This window comes from Maniola jurtina, chromosome 5, assembly GCF_905333055.1.
Source record: "Maniola jurtina chromosome 5, ilManJurt1.1, whole genome shotgun sequence".
In the NCBI taxonomy this organism is placed as follows: Eukaryota; Metazoa; Arthropoda; class Insecta; order Lepidoptera; family Nymphalidae; genus Maniola; species Maniola jurtina.
Genome location: NC_060033.1, coordinates 14,520,441 through 14,540,181, shown reverse-complemented (window position 1 = coordinate 14,540,181; position 19,741 = coordinate 14,520,441). Strand labels below are relative to the sequence as shown.

The 19,741-nt window shown below is 39.8% G+C and overlaps 1 protein-coding gene across 1 annotated transcript; it reads left to right on the top strand.

Moving 5' to 3' along the window:
• The first annotated feature begins 613 nt into the window (after positions 1-613).
• LOC123865808 (myrosinase 1-like) lies at positions 614-19,616 on the top strand. The gene is made up of 21 exons (XM_045907043.1): positions 614-720; positions 2,369-2,478; positions 3,996-4,143; positions 4,722-4,888; positions 5,586-5,711; positions 6,389-6,523; positions 7,409-7,497; positions 7,869-8,016; positions 8,398-8,564; positions 9,711-9,863; positions 10,130-10,221; positions 11,174-11,320; positions 13,153-13,319; positions 13,897-14,022; positions 14,992-15,126; positions 15,811-15,899; positions 16,255-16,402; positions 16,790-16,956; positions 17,391-17,543; positions 18,338-18,429; positions 19,182-19,616. Exons 1-21 carry the CDS (start codon positions 692-694, stop codon positions 19,321-19,323), a joined length of 2,730 nt encoding a protein of 909 aa, XP_045762999.1. The 5' UTR covers positions 614-691; the 3' UTR covers positions 19,324-19,616.
• Positions 19,617-19,741: the final 125 nt, after the last annotated feature.

Below are 19,741 nucleotides of genomic sequence, written 5' to 3'. Positions count from 1 at the left end.
GATGTTGAGGATAGGGAACGTGGAAAGGGATCGCCCTTCCCGAGAACCCTAGCCCTCGAGAGGACCTGTGGGTGATGGACACGGGGTGGTCCGTCACTCACAGTGTGGTCCTCGGGTTGGTTGGCGTGCTGTGGTTCCGGCATGCCTCTAACTAGGTGTTTGGGGGCACGTAGTGTCCCAATGGTGGGTCTGCTACGGCGGATATCCGCTGGCGGAGTAACGAGGTGTTTCCGGTTCCTTGTGCTCCGTCATTAGCGGTGGGATGGTACTTCATGAGGTTTTTAGTCGGTAGGAGTCCGACATAACCACCGTGCTCCCCCCGTGGTTGGTGGTATCATGACGGGTTTTCCTCACGAGAAAAAAAAAAAAAAGGTTGGGTTCCCGACGTTGACAGGTCGGTTTAGGTTGGCGACCCGAAAAATATACTTATAGCGTGATGGCGGCGCGACCCTCGATGACATATTTTATCTCTTACGATGAGAAATAAAAGTCAGCGACAGAAAGAGAAGCGTTCATTAAATTTAAGCCGCAGTGCTGTGGTTTTATTACCAGTCTGGTTAGTTAGTTTGTCCCGCCTAATAACCGCTCGGTGACATACCACAGTGCAAGCATACCCTTACGCTCTGCTATACAACAATAATGATTAATTTATATAACCCGTTGAAATAAATTGAAACCCGGCACTTTCAAGATGACGCCTTGGACGGCGCTCGTTGTGTGGTAAGTACCTATACATATTTTTTTTCAGATAATTTATTGCTGAAGTTTTTATAGTGAGTGATAACTGATAACAAAAGGCTAAGTTCATAAAAATTGTGTAAGTTTGTGGACCCAAAGACCAAAGTATTAGAGTTTTATTTTATTCATTTATTTGTAATCAACAGCGTTACAGCTAATTACTTTGTAAAGGTTATTTTGATACAAGTGTAAATTAAAAATTGATAACACCCCCGACAAGTGAAGGTTACAGTAACTCGAAAAGAGCTGATAACTTTCAAACGGCATAGCTAAGAACACTCTCAATCAAGTCACCAAACATAAAAAAACTAAATTAAAATCGGTTCATTAGTTTAGGAGCTACGATGCCACAGAGAGATACACAGATACACACATCAAATTTATAACACCCCTCTTTTTGAAGAAACACAGAACAAACTCAGTAGGGTTCTATTTCAAAGTTTTGTAGTAAATATCTTTCAAGACAAAGTGGGAAAATAAAATTTTCAAAAAATTAAATTTTTTGGGTTGGCAGGTACTTCCCCTAGACGTAAAGTGGGGCCGAATTTTATTCACGCCTATCTTTAATCTCACCATATGGGGTGGCGTTGGATAAGTCTTTCAAAATTATTGTGTGTATGTCTAATATATCTAATAAACCAACCAACAAATACAGTATAGACCAAAGTGATTAGTTATTTATTAGAGCTCTGTTTGGCTAGAATTGCTTTTTGAATGGGATATTATACCTGTACTGTTACTTATTATATTACCTACTTATTAATGACTAGAGGATGCCCGCGACTTCGTCCGCGTGGATGTAGATTCTTATAGGTCCCGTGGGAACTGTTTGATTTTCCGGGATAAAAAGTAGCCTATGTCCGTCTCCGGGATATAAGCTAACGCTGTACCAAACGTTAGAATCGGTTACACTATTGGGCCGTGAAAAGGTAGCAGATAGACAGACAGACAGACAAACACACTTTCGCATTTATAATATTAGTATGGATTTACGTATTATATAGTTTTCACACATTCACGATAAAAGAAATAACTGCTTTAGATATACATAAGTGCTTGTAAAAACAGTCTCTTTGTTTTATTGTTCAACGTGTCTGATAAGATCCGCTAAGGTGCAAATATACCTACATATTTACATACCTAGTCACCGATTATTATGGAATGCCCTTCCGGCGCGGCACCTGCGCCTGAGTTTGCTGCTAAGTATACTGCAGGCCGACAAGGTTCTATTGGCACTTGAATGACATTGACAGGAGGGCATAGTTGTAGAACAAGGGCTACTGCACGGCAGAAGGCACGGCGTTGACCCCCAGTGGCCTGTTATGTAATGTTCGTTGACCTCTAGAGTCAGTCAGATGTTTTATTTGTAATATATTGTGAACTTTTAAAAAATACAGGATTTTTAAAAAAAAACGCTTTTTTTTGTGGTACCTTATCAGTAATCATCTGTACTATCATCTGTTTTCGTTTTTGCTAGCGTTGTTACACCTTGTATATTAATTTGTGAAAAGAAAAGCTACAAATCGCTTTCCATCAATCATGGTTGTCGTCCAGGGCAAACCGAGTGCGTTAAAATTAATTCTGATTTTTAATTTCCGCCGGATTTGAAATATATTGAACCTGTTCTCAGGCTTCTAACGGAAGGGGCGTGGTGCGCCAGCGATCTGAAGTTTCCCGCTGGTTTCAAGTTCGGTGCAGCAACAGCATCTTACCAAGTCGAGGGAGCATGGAACGTTAGTGGTGAGTTACCAATTCACCATCTCATCACATCGCCGGCCCACTACAGAGCACGGCTCTCTTCTCAGAATGAGAAGGGTTTCAGCCATAGCAGAGTGAACTACACTGAACGAACTCTAGATTTGATCCTGGTTCGACGATAATATTATTAGGTACTTATGTCAAATATTAGGCTATGGTGAATTTTTAAAAGCCACTATAACGCGCTAGTTGTTCTTTTGAACCCCCGACCCAAAAAGAGGGATGTTATAAGTTTGACGTGTGTATCTGTGTATCTCTCTGTGGCATCGTAGCTCCTAAACTAATGAACCGATTTTAATTTAGTTTTTTTTTTGTTTGAAAGGTAGCTTGATCGAGAATGTTCTTATTATAATATAATCCAAGAAAATCGGTTAAGCCGTTTGAAAGTTATCAGCTCTTTTCTAGTTACTGTAACCTTCACTTGTCGGGGGGTGTTATAAATTTTTAATTTACACTTGTTTTTTTCTCGATTTACGGCTTCATGCACTTAGCTAACTTCGAGTAGGTTCAATAATTGCTTAGGCTTAGTTGTAGTGTAGTGTAGTTGGTAAACTTTACAAAATACTTAGGTTAAAAATTGTTCAAACACCTGATAAAACAGCTCCAGTAGCTAAGTATAATATAATACTCTCCAAAAATACCTAGATGACGAGAGAGGTAGATACTCGTAGATAGCGTTGAAATTTTGACATAATGTTTATTTTTCTCTTAAGTGGGCTCTACACTCGCGGCGCGAACGGCCGCGAAAGCCGAATCACGAGTGTAGATGTTGTTCACGCCTTCGCGTTCGCGATTCGCGTCTTTCCCCGATCAATGTCGGTTTTTGGTCCGCGACAAAGGGTTTGCGGCGCGAACGTGAACGCATCGTCAACGTCACGAACAAGACTTGCGAGTGTGGAGGGACACAGTTCACGCTTGGATCGCGGCATACCTTCACGCCGTGAAAAAACGGCGCGACTTCGCGTGCGAGTGTAGAGCCGGCTTTACTGCTATAAAGACAAAATGACCGCTATGAAAATTTAATAAAAATTAAAGTGTTATTTCTTGTACGATAAATTTTTGTGACGGTGGCTGTCTCAAAAACTAAACTAACTAGTTAGGAATATGAAATTTCGGTAGGTTAGGTGTAGGTACATATTATGTACCATATACCTACTGTATATAAACAAGAAATACTGAAAACAACGATTTATAAAATAGTTTGCAAGTTGTGACTAAAACAAACGAATATTTTTTGGGATTTTATTTCACGATTTATTGCGACGTTCTAGATCGGAAAAGAAATATTTCAACCATCCAAAATATGTACGGATCCCGAACAGAGCAAGGTCCGCCTGTGTTAAAATGTGTTCAAGAACAAATACAATAGTATTTTCAATTTTAAAAGTAAGATAACTATAATACCAAATAGTAACTATACCAAGATGTTCATAATTAAGTGCGGAACCGTAAAAGAGCAAGGGCCGACTCGCACTTGACCGGTTTTGTGTTTGTCCCAGGCAAGACGCCGAGCATCTGGGACACAATCACTCACACTCGGCCACACGTCATTGCCGACGCAAGCACCGGCGACATCGCCTGCGACTCCTACCATCTTTGGCGGGATGATATCCAGATTGCTGCGGATTTGGGACTGGATTTCTATAGGTGGCTAATCTTCTTTAAACTCTTGTGCTGGTCGTCTCATGTTGGCACTAGATGATGCTTCTCACACTCATATGAAAAAATCATACGACAATCAATCAAGCGATCTTCTTCTTATTTTGTAACCCCCGACCCAAAAAGAGGGTTGTTATAAGTTTGACGTGTGTATCTGTGTATCTATGTGGCATCGTAGCTCCTAAACGAATGAACCGATTTTAATTTAGTTTTTTTTTTGTTTAAAAGGTAAAGATCGAGAGTGTTCTTAGCTATAATCGAAGAAAATCGGTTCAGCCGTTTGAAAGTTATTAGCTCTTTTCTAGTTTTCTTATTTTTGTGTCAGGGGTTTTTAAATTTTGAGTTATTATTATTTTTATTGGAGAAAACATGGACAGAGAATGGATGCTATGTTTATGCATTAGAGCGGGGCAATAACAGACTAGGTGCAGCCTCGACAGACTCCTGGCGTAGTCTGCAGCTGTCCGAGCCCTGAAGCTTAAGGTTGTACATATGTCTATTTAGATTGAGGCGATCCTTTTGATTGCGGAAAAACCATACGATTACAATTTATTCCCTTTTTTCAGATTTTCGCTGTCTTGGCCTCGTATTTTGCCCACGGGTTTCCCAAACTACATAAACGAAGATGGCCGCCGGTACTACGACAACCTCATCAACGGTTTGTTGGAGAAGGGAATCGAACCTGTGGTCACAATGTACCATTGGGACATGCCCCAACGATTGCAAAATCTTGGTAGGTATAAGGAGCACATTTGGCACTACTATCATGATCAATCCATTTCCGCCCCACTACTGAGTACGGGTCTCCTCTCAGAATGAGAAGGGGTTAGGCCATAGTCTGCCACGCTGGCCCAATGCGGATTGGCATACTTCACACACCTTTGAGAACATGGAGAACTCTCAGGCATCAGGTTTCCTCGCGATGTTTTCCTTCACCGTTAAAGCAAGTAATATAAATTTAATTGCTTAAAACTCACATAACTAAAAAGTTAGTGGTGCGTGCCCGGGATCGAACCCCCGACCTTCGACTAGGCGGCGGACGTTCTGACCACTAGGCTATCACAGCTTCATATAACTTAACTATGAGTAGGCATTTTAGACAAATCAGCCGTTAGCTGCGATCTAATGCTGAATCCTTGTCTGCCTAAGTAGTATAGAGTTTGCCATTGCTGCACTGCACTCCGATACAAGGTCGCCATTCGAACACCTTGGAACTCCAACGTCTCCCGGGTTGCCACTTCAGCTTAGCAAAGCGTTGAGTTACGAGTATGTTGGTTAATCTGGTTGCCTTAGAGATCTGACAGTGCAAAACCGTGGCATGTGGAAGCTCCTACAAGAGATCTATGTCCAGCAGTGGGCGTCTATCCGCCGACGACGATGATAATATTTTATTAATTTAAAAGTTTGCAGAAATATTTTCTTGGTTTCAGGTGGCTGGTCCAATCCTCTCATGGTGGACTGGTTTGCCGACTACGCGAAGGTTTTGTACCAACTCTTCGGAGACCGAGTAAAGACCTGGATCACTATCAACGAACCATTCACCATTTGCACAGTAGGTAGGTGCTATAATAGTCTTCTTAACTCGTGAACTTAAGCGAACATGACTGTGACATGATTGCCTGCAGCTTAATACGTGCCTCTGAGGGAGTTAAGAAGACTACATTTAGAGATTATTGCTTCACCTTTGACACGCGCAGCCTATAAATTATTATGCCAATTTACGTAAAAGGGATACACTGCATGCGGCTTCAATGGGGATGCTTCATTTCTGTAGCGCATCAGGGATGCTGACGGCAGAATAGACTGCTTCTTTGCAGTCAAGATCAGACGATGCGCATATCTGATAGGTTTTTATGCGGTGTCGTTTGATTCGAACTCGTACTTTTTCATGGAGAACTACTCATATGGACACCATCGCACCCGGGGAGGTACGGAGGTTCCCCACGGTGTTTCATGCGTCGCCGAATGGTTGGGCTATGCCGGGACCAAACACGATCGCGCAACCAAGCCAGCGGCGCCTGCTGAGATAGATCCTCTTCCAGGACTCTTTGAGGCGTACCAACTTGTTATACCTATCTATCTCACTAAGGTTGATGGAATTCGAGCGTCAAAAAAGCGTTCATGTAAAGTCGACTTAAACAGCCTTGTTTTAAAGCTCAAGTTCGTGAGAGAGACCTTATACTTACCTATTAAAAAAAGTTTTCTTTCTTTCTTACTAATCCTACCTGTACAGGTTACGCTGTGGATGCCTTCTCCTCCGGCGTGAAGGACTCTGAGGTGGGCAGGTACATCTGCATTAAGAACGTTGTGTTAGCCCATAGCAAGGCCTGGAGGATATACGACCAAGAATTTCGGAAGGAATTTAAAGGTATGTTAAATAGCTTTATAATTATATCTATATGGCCCTATCGCCATTGATATAAATGACGACGAAGTAATATATAAGTCTATGCCTATCGCTAAGAATATTGTGTTTGGAATTGTGAGTAATAGTAAAAATGAATTACGAAACATTTCACCACAGTTAATAGCCTAATCTGGTGACAAAGGGATGGCTCATTTTTGCACAAAGGATCAGCCTGGTAGTTCAGCGCGGAAATGCAGCCAGTGTTCTTGGCACCATTCTACGTGGGCATGATTTGTATAGTAATTAGATAAAACTGGCTTGTCTGTTACCCTAAAAAAATCGAATTTACTGAGTTAATTCCGGTAAGCACAGTGCACATTTTTGTTAAAAAAATTGCAAACACTGTAGCAAAAATCGAAGAGCACTTTGTTTGTCGAGGACAGTTTGTCGGTCTTCGCGCATAAATACTTATCTGTTTGCAGCCATTTCTGTGGCACGGTGCAAGGCCACTATACACAAAACATACACCAGAAGTATTACAACTAGGTGTGTTTTTAACTGACTGCAAAAAAAGGAGGAAGTTCTCAATTCGTCAGAATCTTTTTATTTTATTTTTTATGTATTTTCCCCGATTACTCAAAGACGCCTAAACCGATTTGGATTTTTTTTTGTTTGAAAGTGTATACTTTGCAGGTGGTCCCATATAAATTTGATGGAGATCTGATGAATATCTTCGAAGATGGAGAACAGATTAACTTCTCAATGGATAAGAGTAATAATAGCTTAGTAAATAGTAGGGTTTTAACTGGGCATAGCACATTATAGTACAGTGAGGCCACTAAAAATTGTGAAAAAAAAAATTTCAAAAGAAAAATAAAACCTTTCTTTCTTTTTCTCTTCAACCAGGTCGCGTTGGTGTAGCCCATCAATTGTTTTATCTGGATCCAGCGACCAAGGAAGACGAGGAAATAGCTGCATTGGCGCATGAATATTTCGTAAGTACCTTCACTATTATAGTGCTAAGTAAGTATATTATGGTCTACAAAGGCCGACTGAACGTATGGGCTCCACAACATTTTTTGTTTATTTCAAAATTTTTTCTTACATTGCATTCTTTACAATTTTAAGGACCCATCCTGACGTAGTAGTAAGCAGTACTACCTTATATCGGGAGCAAGCAGTTTTATCTTTATAATGGAGATCTCATAAACCACAGGCACTGATACCTAATTATTGGTACCTATAGTTTTTTGATCGTGTAAACATATTATTATAGTGTGGGTATTCAAATAGCAATAAAAAAACTTCTTTTGTGTGGTGAGTGCTAGAAAGATAATATTTTCTCATATATTATGCTTAATTCCAGTATGGTCTGTACACACATCCAGTCTTCTCTAAAGATGGCGGCTGGCCCCCGGGCATAGAGAAAGTTATGGCAAAGAATAGCGAGATCCAGGGGTACCCACAATCCAGACTTCCGGCTTTTACTGATGAAGAGAAGAAGTTGGCAAAAGGTAAACTTCATCACAATACTTACGGTTCTTCCGCTATCCATAAGTACTTACTAATATTAAAGGTATAAATGCGAAAGTGTGTCTGTCTGTCGGTCTGCTAAACCCATTTATTTAACCGATTTTCACAAAAGGTACTATATTATAGCTTGCATCCTGTGGCTGGACATATGCAACTTTTGTCCCGAAAAATCAAAGATTTCCCACAGAATCAAAAAAAAATCAAATTCCACGCGGACTACATCGCAGCCATCTAAGTATTTCGTACCAAGAGATACGTATATATCTATTATCTAGGCTATAGTTATGTAAGGTATACGGATCAAGGTTACTTTTTGTCCTGGAAAATCAAAGAGTATTAATTTAAAATTAATGATTTTTCAGGAGCATACGACTTCTTCGGTTTCCAATTTTACACGTCCAGAAAACTCCGGAGGCTTAAGGACGGCGAGAGTTTGGGTACACCGTCCCCCATGAGAAATATAGATGAGTTGGACGCTATATTCGAAGTCGACCCGAGTTGGGAACAGGGTGCCTGCTTTTGGTTTTACGTAAGTTATTTTTTCCCCGCTAACTGGTCAGATGAAATTAAACGAGTAGCAGAGAGGCGTTGGATAGCGGTAGTAAGAGACCGTGGCGTGTGGAAGTCCCTACCACAGACCGATGTTTAGCAGTGGGAGTCTATCACTTGACGACAATGATGATGAAGAACTATTTTTAACTAGCCGATGCCCGCGACTTCGCCCGCGTGGATTTAGGTTTTTCGAAATCCCGTGGGAACTCTTTGATATTCCGGGATAAAAAGTAGCCTATGTGCTAATCCAGGATATTATCTATCTCCATTCCAAATTTCAGCCAAATCCGTCCAGTAGTTTTTGCGTGAAGGAGTAACAAACACACACACACACACATACACACATACAAACTTTCTCCTTTATAATATTAGTGTGATAGAACTGCGGTCGCAGCCGATTTTACACGACTCCGCTCCAACCCAACCAAAGTATGAGTAACTAACTCTTTAATTTATTTCGAAACTAGAGGATGTCCGCGACTTCGTCCGCGTGGATTTAGGTTTTTAAAGATCCCGTGGGAACTATTTGATTCTCCGTGATAAAATGCCTATGTCAATTACAGGGACGCAAGCTACCTCGGTACCAAATTTCGTCAGAATCAGTTACACTGTTGGGCCGTGAAAAGGTAGTAGACAGACAGACAGACACACTTTCGCATTTATAATAAGTACTAGCCGATGCCCGCGACTTCGCCCGCGTGAATTTAGGTTTTTTGAATTCCCGTGGGAACTCTTTGATTTTCGGGATAAAAAGTGGCCTATGTGCTAATCCAGGATATTATCTATCTCCATTCCGAATTTCAGCCAAATCCGTCCAGTAGTTTTTGCGTGAAGGAGTAACAAACATACACACACACACACACACACACACACACACACACACACACACACACACACACACACACACACATTCAAACTTTCGCCTTTATAATATTAGTGTGATAGTGTGAAGTGTGATTATGTATCTATGGATAAAAAGTATCCCATATCTTTCTCCGGGATGTAAACTATTTCTGTACCAAACGTCAAATTTTGTGAAGTAGAAGAGTTGTTAAAGGGTAAGAGACAGATAGCCGGGAAAATTTCCACGATTATATTATGAGTAGGATTTGTTGGTTTTCAGAGTTACCCTGAAGGCATGCGCAAGGCGCTGGCATGGGTGAAGGCACAGTATGGAGACGTTGAGGTCATCATCACGGAGAATGGCTACTCCTCCAAAGGGTACGGCTTGCAGGATTACGACAGGATCAAGTATTACAGGGACCATTTGGAACAGGTGAGAACTGGGGCCTTACTACCATCGTTTAGAGTAGTAATGTTTTAATTTAACATTTTTTTGACATTTACATATAACAAGTGTAAATTAAGAGATGTTATACCCCTACACTAATGATTTCAGGCTTATTTCGTGGTTTAACGACATATTATTATAATGTAAATAGCGGGTAATTATTATAAGACCACGATTTAACTAAATTCTAACTAAATTAAAACTTTAAATTTTCATTTTGACTTTTGACATGCAGTTATTTTTATTTCCAGGTGTTGCTGTCCATCCGCGAGGACAAGGTCAATATAACTGGATATACTGCGTGGACTCTTATCGACAACTTCGAGTGGAATGATGGATATACGTATGTAGAAAAGTATTGATTTATGAATTTTGATTTTTGTAGATCCCGTGGAAACTGTTTGATTTTCCGGGATAAAAGTAGCCTATGTCAGTCCCCGGGATATAAGCTAACCCTGTACCAAATTTCGTCAGAATCAGTTACACTGTTGGGCCGTGAAAAGGTAGCAGACAGATAGACAGACAGACAGACAGACAGACACACTTTCGCATTTATAATATTAGTATGGATCAACTCCCATCGACGGTGTTCCTTCTTGATTACAACGTGGGGTTATTCAAGGGGTGGACCAACAAATTCCTGAAAGGCAGGCAAACGCATCGGCGGTATGTCTGGTGCTGCAAATGTTCATTGGGTGGCGGTAATCACTTAGCATCAGGTGACCCACCTGCTCGTTTGCTCGCTATTTTATTATTTTAAAAATATCCATTGCAAGACAAAGCCTAGTAAGTATAATATGTATCTCATAATGCAAAGCAGAGCTCATAGAATTTGGATGTTGTTTGAGTTTTTACCATCGATGTATATGGATTAGCCTTTCCCATACAATTCCGTCCGCAAAAATACGCTTGAATCTTACGTCATCGTCATTGACAAAGTCAAGAGACTTTTGCAATTTCTCTTGACTTTTTGAGCGCGTTTTTTATCTTCGAAGGGCCCATCCATATACATCGATGGTTTTTACACACCTACACAGAAGATTTATCATTACAAATACTTTATAATTGAAAGTGTGTTTGTTTGTAGGTTTGTCCTTCAATCACGTCGCGACTGATTGATGTGATTTTTTGCATAGTTAAAGACCTGGAGGGTGACTTTTTATCGCAGAAAATAAATGTTTTCTCACTGTATTTAAAAAGTGATAGGAATATTATGACGTACTTTACCATTAGATAACAGGTCTGTAATTAGACATTGTCAAGAGAGTGTGTGAAAAACGTTTTTCATTTTTCAGGACAAAGTTCGGACTGTACGAAGTGAATTTTGACGATCCCAAGCGCCCGCGCACGCCGCGAGACTCCGCTGAGTATTACAAGGAAGTGATCAAAACCCGCAGCGTTGCAGCTATACCACAGAAATATATCAAGATCTCTGATGAGTTATAAAATACTAGCTTTAGTAGTCTAGCCAGTGTGAACTGTACAAATTTCACACCCCTATTTTAACGATTTAATAATAATAATAATAATAATATTGATTATTATTATGTCGTAACTAAATCATAACCACTGAAACGCAATAAAATAGTATTATTATTGTAAATAAAATCTCGTTTTATTTAGCCTACTTTTTCCCACAGCGATTTCAGATTTCCCGTCATAGATGAAGTTGTAGGATCTAAAAACTTTTCCGATGATACATAGTACATACATAGTATACAGTGTGTTTTTGTAACTGGAACAGTATGGGGAAATCCAAAACCACAGGAGATAGGTACAGGCAAACTGACTTAGGAACCTTTACGTCATATTTTTATGGACAACTCACGCTTGACCAATAAATTGACTATGCCAAAATTGTATTCACAAAAGAAGACCTAAAGGTTCCTAAGACAACTTCCATATAGGCGTGGTTTTGAATTTCCCCATAGGTACTGACTACTGTCCCAGTTAAAAAAACACACACTGTATGTCGTTTATTGTTATTGCTCCCTAGGCTAGAGTCGGTTTGATCCTGAATCGACGATGTTATGTCAAATATTAAGATATGGTGACGTGAAATCATAGGATAGAAATTTTGCATAACACAGTCTGTTTCTGTCTTAGACTAGCCAGCTGAAGTCCAGATCTAAATCCAATTGAAAATATTTAGTATGAAGCCAAGAAAAGTGTAATCAAACGACAGTGTGGCAATTTTAAGAGCATTACGACATTTTGTCAGAATAATGGAGCTCTATTTATCTTGAAAAATGTCAAAAATTGAAAGAGTTAATGCCTCGCCGCTGAAAGGCAGTAATTTAAAACTTTGGACATGCCACCAACTGTAAATTTTAATTTAAAATGATTATTTTTTCATATTTATAGTAATTTATTTAATCTATTCAACTTTAATAATTCTCAAACCAGTTTTATATCCGTGTTTGAATTCGTTACTATTGGAAGTAAATGAAATTTATTAAAAAACATTTGGCGATTTCATATCTCCTATTCCTAATACAAGCTAAGTCAAAACATAATTAACTACTTCTAAGAAGGAACACAAAGCTACATAAAACATGATATTGATAGAGAAGGCCTGCAAATTATTTGCAAAGCTTTTACACATTCTCAGCTATCTAATGATGTACAAAACTTTAAAATAAGTTGAAAATTAGCTAAAAAAATGATAAAATAATAAGCACAAGGGAGCAATTTCTTAACGCTTAAATTTTAAACAAATCGTTCCTATCGATCAATTGAGCTATCCCGTGGCCGATTTTATGATCAGACTTGACCAGATTACATTGATCAGATTACAGACACTGAGTGGCTTACGGTGTCAAACGCTTTCTTTAAGTCAATAAATATACCGAGAGCAATATTTTTTGAATCTATGTTCGTTTTGATTTTGGTCACGAGATCTATTGTAGCTGATAGAGTATTTGACTTTGGGCGATAGATTATTTCTAGATTATTGGCTGATAGAGTATTTCCTTGTCAAAACCTGTGGCTGCTCGATACAATAACTCTTTTTTTAATGGAATTGAAGTAGCATCCTTAGGGTATATGATGTGTTTCCATAGGTGGATGCTACGTTTATGCATTAGAGCGGGGCAATAACAGACTAGGTGCAGCCTCGACAGACTCCTGGCGTAGTCTGCAGCTGTCCGAGCCCTGAAGCTTAAGGTTGTACATAATATGTCTGTTTAGATTGAGGCGATCCTTTTGTGTATGATTGCGGAGAAACCATACAATTACGATTTATTTCCTAACTCCTATTAATTTTCCTTTTCAGATTTTCGCTATCTTGGCCTCGTATTTTGCCCACGGGTTTCCCAAACTACATAAACGAAGATGGCCGCCGGTACTACGACAACCTCATCAACGGTTTGTTGGAGAAGGGAATCGAACCTGTGGTCACAATGTACCATTGGGACATGCCGCAACGATTGCATAATCTTGGTAGGTTTATGGAGCACATTAAGTAATTTTTTTTTAATTCACTATAGGCAAGCGCTTGACCACAATCACACCTAATGGAAAGTGATGATGTAGTCTAAGATGGGACGCGTTTACCTAGTAGGTGCCTATTCACTCTTGTTGTAAAGATACCCGGATTGCAATTGGTAGGAAACACAGATCGCGGAAGAATATTCCAAACCTTACTATGAGTAGGCATTTTAGACAAATCAGCCGTTACCTGCGATCAAGCTGAATCCAGCTGTTTCCTGCGACTTGTTTGAAGTCATTTGTCTGTCTAAGTAGTAGTTAAGAGTTTGCCATTGCTGCACTGCACTCCGGTACGAGGTCGCCATTCGAACACCTTGGAACTCCATCGTCTCCCGGGTTGCCACTTCAGCTTAGCAACCCGTTGAGTTACGAGTATGTTGGTTACTCTGGTTGCCTTGGAGATCTGACAGTGCAAAACCGTGGCATGTGGAAGCTCCTACAAGAGATCTATGTCCAACAGTGGGCCGCCGACGACGATGATAATATTTTATTAATTTAAAAGTTTGCAGCAATGTTTTCTTGGTTTCAGGTGGCTGGTCCAATCCTCTCATGGTGGACTGGTTTGCCGACTACGCGAAGGTTTTGTACCAACTCTTCGGAGACCGAGTGAAGACCTGGATCACTATCAATGAACCATTCACCATTTGCACTGTAGGTAGGTGCTATATAATATAGGTATGCTGTCTGGAGTGAACGTGATTGCCTGCAGCTTAGTACGTGCCTATGAGTGAGTAAAGGAGAGCTATAAGCTCTATATTTAGAGCTTATTGCTCAACCTTTTATACGTGTAGCCTGTGGAGTCAATTTACCCAAAAGACATACATGCCTTTCGCGTGCGTCATAATAACGCTGTCGGGGCATCAATGGGGCTGCATCATTAATTCTGTAGCGCATCAGGGATATTTGCTGACGGCAGAATATACTGCTTCTTTGCAGTCAAGATCAGACGATGCGCATATCTGATAGGTTTTAATGCGGTGTCGTTTGATTGGAACTCATACTTTTTTCGTAGGGAACTGCTCATGGGTACCAATTACCACCTTACCCGGGGAGTTACGGAGGTTTCCCACGGTGTTTCATGTGTCGCCGAATGGTTGGGCTATGCCGGGACCAAACTCGATCGCGCAACCAAGCCAGCGGCGCCTGCTGAGGTAGATCCTCTTCCAGGACCTTCTGAGACCAATACGTTTGAGGCGTACCAAACTGTTATCTTATATATCTCACTAAAGTTGATGGAATTCGAGCGTCAAACAAGTGTAAATTAAAAATTTATAACACCCCCGACAAGTGAATTACAGTAACAAGAAAAAAGCTGATAACTTTCAAACGGCTGAACCGATTTTCTTGGATGATAACTAAGAACACTCTCAATCAAGCCACCTTTCAAACAAAAAAAAACTAAATTAAAATCGGTTCATTCGTTTAGGCGCTACGACGCCACAGACAGATACACAGATACACACGTCAAACTTATAACACCCCTCTTTTTGGGTCGGGGGTTAAAAAGCGTTCATGTAAAGTCGACCTAAACAGCCTTGTTTCAAAGCTCAATTTCGTGAGTGAAACCTTATACTAACCTATTGAAAAGAAATTTTCTTTCTTACTAAGCCTACCTACTGTACAGGTTACGCTGTGGAAGCCTTCTCCTCCGGCGTGAAGGACTCTGAGGTGGGCAGGTACATCTGCACTAAGAACGTTGTGTTAGCCCATAGCAAGGCCTGGAGGATATACGACCAGGAATTCAGGAAGGAATTTAAAGGTTTGACCATTGAACTATCGCTTAGAACGTTTAGCTTGGAGTTGTGAGTAATAGTAAAAAATAATTACGAAACATTTCACCAGCACAGTTAACAGGTGAACTGAATAAATCTGGTGAAAAAGGAATGGCTCATTTTTTGCACAAAGGATCAGCCTGGCCGCCTGGTTGTTATAGAGGTTTTTGTGTCGGGGGTTTTATTTTATTTTATTTTATTTAATAGGAAGCCAACGGTATACAAAGAAAAGTAAGTATGACGACTTATATAAACTTAGGACTATCAATGTATACTCACTTACAGGCTAACTCAACATGCTTAATCTAAAACTTCTAAATAGTAAAACTTAACCTAAGACATTCTTTGCATAAAATCTATACGAAATAAATTAATTACTCAGTAAGCCAAAAGCACAACAATTATTAAAACTAACAATAAAAACTACAAAAAAGTTTTTTGCAGGTGGTCCCATATAAATTTGGTAAAGATCTGATGAATATCTTCGGATATGGAGAACAGAACTCCTCAATGGATAAGAGTAAATTGCTCGCGATCAGTGTAATAGCTTAGTAAACAGTAGTGTTTTAACTGGGCATAGTATATTATAGTACAGTTTGGCCACTAAAAATTGCGAAAAAAAAATTCAAAAGAAAAATAAAACTTTTCTTTCTTTTTCTCTCCGTTACCAGGTCGCATTGGTGTAGCCCATCCATTGTTTTATCTGGAGCCAGCGACCAAGGAAGACGAGGAAATAGCTGCATTGGCGCATGAATATTTCGTAAGTACCTTCACTTTATAGTGCTAAGTAAGTATATTATCTACAACGGCCGACTGAATTTATGGGCTCCACAACATTTTTTATTTATTTCAAAAAATTTTCTTACATTGCATTCTTAACAATTTTAAGGACCCACCCTGACGTAGTAGTACTACAAGTAAGCAGTAGGTACCTACCTAATATTATCGGGAGCAAACAGTTTTAACTTTATGGAAATCCTATAAACCACAGGCACAGACCTATTAGTTATTTGATCATGTAAACATATTAATGTGGGTATTCATACAGCAATAAAAAACTTCTTTTGTGTGGCGAGTGCTAGAAAGATAATATTTTCTCATGTCCTTAATTCCAGTATGGTCTGCACACACATCCAGTCTTCTCTAAAGATGGCGGCTGGCCCCCGGGCATAGAGAAAGTTATGGCAAAGAATAGCGAGATCCAGGGGTACCCACAATCCAGACTTCCGGCTTTTACTGATGAAGAGAAGGAGTTGGCAAAAGGTAAACTTCATCACAATACTTACGGTTCTTCCGCTATCCATAAGTACTTACTAATATTAAAGGTATAAATGCGAAAGTGTGTCTGTCTGTCGGTCTGCTAAACCCATTTATTTAACCGATTTTCATAAAAAGGACACATAGCTTGCATCCTGTGTCTGAAACTTATCTTTGTTATGCAACTTTTGTCCCGAAAAATCAAAGATATCTCACAGAATTAAAAAAAAATCAAATTCCACGTGGACGACATCGCAGGCATCTAAGTATTGCGAACAAAGAGATACGTATAAGTATATCTAGGCTATATAGTATGTAAGGTATACGGATCAAGGTTACTTGTTGTCCTGGAAAATCGAAGAGTTTTAATATTAAAATTAATGTTTTTTACAGGAGCATACGACTTCTTCGGTTTCCAATTTTACACGTCCAGAAAAGTCCGGAGGCTTAAGGACGGCGAGAGTTTGGGTACACCGTCCCCCTTGAGAAATATAGATGAGTTGGACGCTATATTCGAAGTCGACCCGAGTTGGGAACAGGGTGCCTGCTTTTGGTGTTACGTAAGTTAATTTTTCCCCGCTAACTGGTCAGATGAAATTAAACGAGGTAGTAAGAGACCGTGGCGCGTGGAAGTCCCTACAACAGACCGATGTTTAGCAGTGGGATTCTATCACTTGAAGACGACGACGATGATGATGATGATGATGAAGCACTATTTTTAATGGAACTGCTTGAGATAAGCCACTAAGCCTGCACATACGTAAAGTAGAGTTAAGGTCAATTTACACGACTCCGCTCCAACCAAACCATAAGTACCCTACTCTCTAACTCTTTGATTTACTCCTAAATAAAAAGTATCCCATTTCTTTCTCCGGGATGTAAACTAGTTCTGTACCAAACGTCTAATTCTGTGATGTGGATGAATTGTGAAAAGGTAAGGATAGATAGATGGGCTTGCCACTTTATATTATGAGTAGGATTTGTTGGTTTTCAGAGTTACCCTGAAGGCATGCGCCAGGCGCTGGCATGGGTGAAGGCACAGTATGGAGACGTTGAGGTCATCATCACGGAGAATGGCTACTCCTCCAAAGGGTACGGCTTGCAGGATTACGACAGGATCAAGTATTACAGGGACCATTTGGAACAGGTGAGAACTGGGGCCTTACTGCCATCGTTTAAAGTAGTAGGTAATGTTTTAACATTGTTTTGACATTTTCATATAACAAGTGTAAATTAAAAATTTATAACACCCCCGACAAATGAAGGTTACAGTAACTAGAAAAGAGGTGATAACTTTCAAACGGCTGAACTGATTTTCTTGGATTATAGCTAAGAACACTTTCGATCAAGCCACCTTTCAAACAAAAAAAAAACTAATTTAAAATAGGTTCATTAGTTTAGGAGCTACGATGCCACAGATAGATACACAGATATACATATACACACATACACACGTCAAACTTATAACACCCCTCTTTTTGGGTCGCGGGTTAAAAACTTGTATGAAATTGTCAAAACAATGAGATGTTATGCCTCATAAAGCTATTATATAATACGTCCATGTTATGCCTACACTAATGATTTTAGGCTTATTTCGTGGTTTAACGACGTATTATTATAATGTAAATAGCGGGTATAATATAAGACCACGATTTAACTGTATGATGGGACTTCGTGTGTGTTGGTGTTAGCTGGCGGGCGTGCTCTGCCTTTTTGGAGTGTTTATTTTGTTAAAACTGACTGGAAAGCGCTCTAAAGGGGTGCTGTGCGTATGTCGGCGAGTGCCGGCACAGACGGGGTCCATACTTGTATATTTTAACTAACTTGTTACAAATAACTACAAACTTGACATTGGCTAATCTTTGTAAAGCCAGAAGAGAGAGAGAAAAAAAAACTGTATGATGATTTTGACTTTTGACATGCAGTTATTTTTATTTCCAGGTGTTGCTGTCCATCCGCGAGGACAAGGTCAATATAACTGGATATACCGCGTGGACTCTTATCGACAACTTCGAGTGGAATGATGGATATACGTATGTAGAAAAGTATTGATTTATGAATTTTGATTTTTGTAGATCCCGTGGAAACTGTTTGATTTTCCGGGATAAAAAGTAGCCTATGTCCGTCCCCGGGATATAAGCTAACCCTGTATAAAATTTCGTCAGAATCGGTTACACAGTTGGGGCGTGAAAAGGTAGCAGACAGACAGACAGACAGATAGACAGACTGACAGACAGACACACTTTCGCATTTATAGTATTAGTATGGATCAACTCCCATCGACGGTGTTCCTTCTTGATTACAACGTGGGGTTATTCAAGAAGTGGACCAACAATTTCCTGAAAGGCCGGCAACGCATCGGCGGTACGTCTGGTGCTGCAAATGTTCATGGGTGGCGGTGATCACTTAGCATCAGGTGACCCACCTGCTCGTTTGCTCGCTGTTTTATTATTTAAAAAAAATCCATTTCAAGACAAATATGTATCTCATAATGCAATGCAGAGCATATAGAATTGGGATGTTGTACACAGAAGATTTATCATTAAGTACGAATATTTTATAATTGAAAGTGTGTTTGTTTGTTGGTTTGTCCTTCAATCACGTCGCAACTGATTGATGTGATTTTTTGCATTGGTAGGTATAGTTAAAGAACTGGAGAGTGACTTTTTATATCCCAGAAAATAAATATTTTCTCACGGGATTTAAAAAAATTCATAGGAATATTATGACGTACTTTACCTTTAGATAACAGGTCTGTAATTAGACATTGTTTTTCATTTTTCAGGACAAAGTTCGGACTGTACGAAGTGAATTTTGACGATCCCAAGCGCCCGCGCACGCCGCGAGACTCCGCTGAGTATTACAAGGAAGTGATCAAAACCCGCACCGTTGCATACCACAGAAATATATCAAGATCTCTAGGATGAATTATAAAATACTAGCTGATTTAAGTTTTTCATAATCCCGCGGGAATGCTTTGATTTTCCAGGATAAAAGTAGTCTATGTGTTAATCCATGGTATAATCTATCTCCATTCCAAACTTCAGCCAAATCCGTCCAGTAGTTTTTGCGTGATTGAGTAACAAACATCCAAACATCTACATTTTCACATTTATAATATTAGTAGGATTAGGACTACCTAGCTAGCTTTAGTAGTCATAGTCCGTGTGGAGTACACAAATTTCACACCCCTATTTTAACCCCTTAGCGGTTGTATTTTCAAAATCCTTAGCGGAATTGTCTACCTCAAAATATCTAGCTATCTACAAGTATTTGCATGCCCAGCCCATCCAGTAGTTTGAGCTGTGCGTTGATAGATCAGTCAGTCAGTCAGCTTTTCCTTTT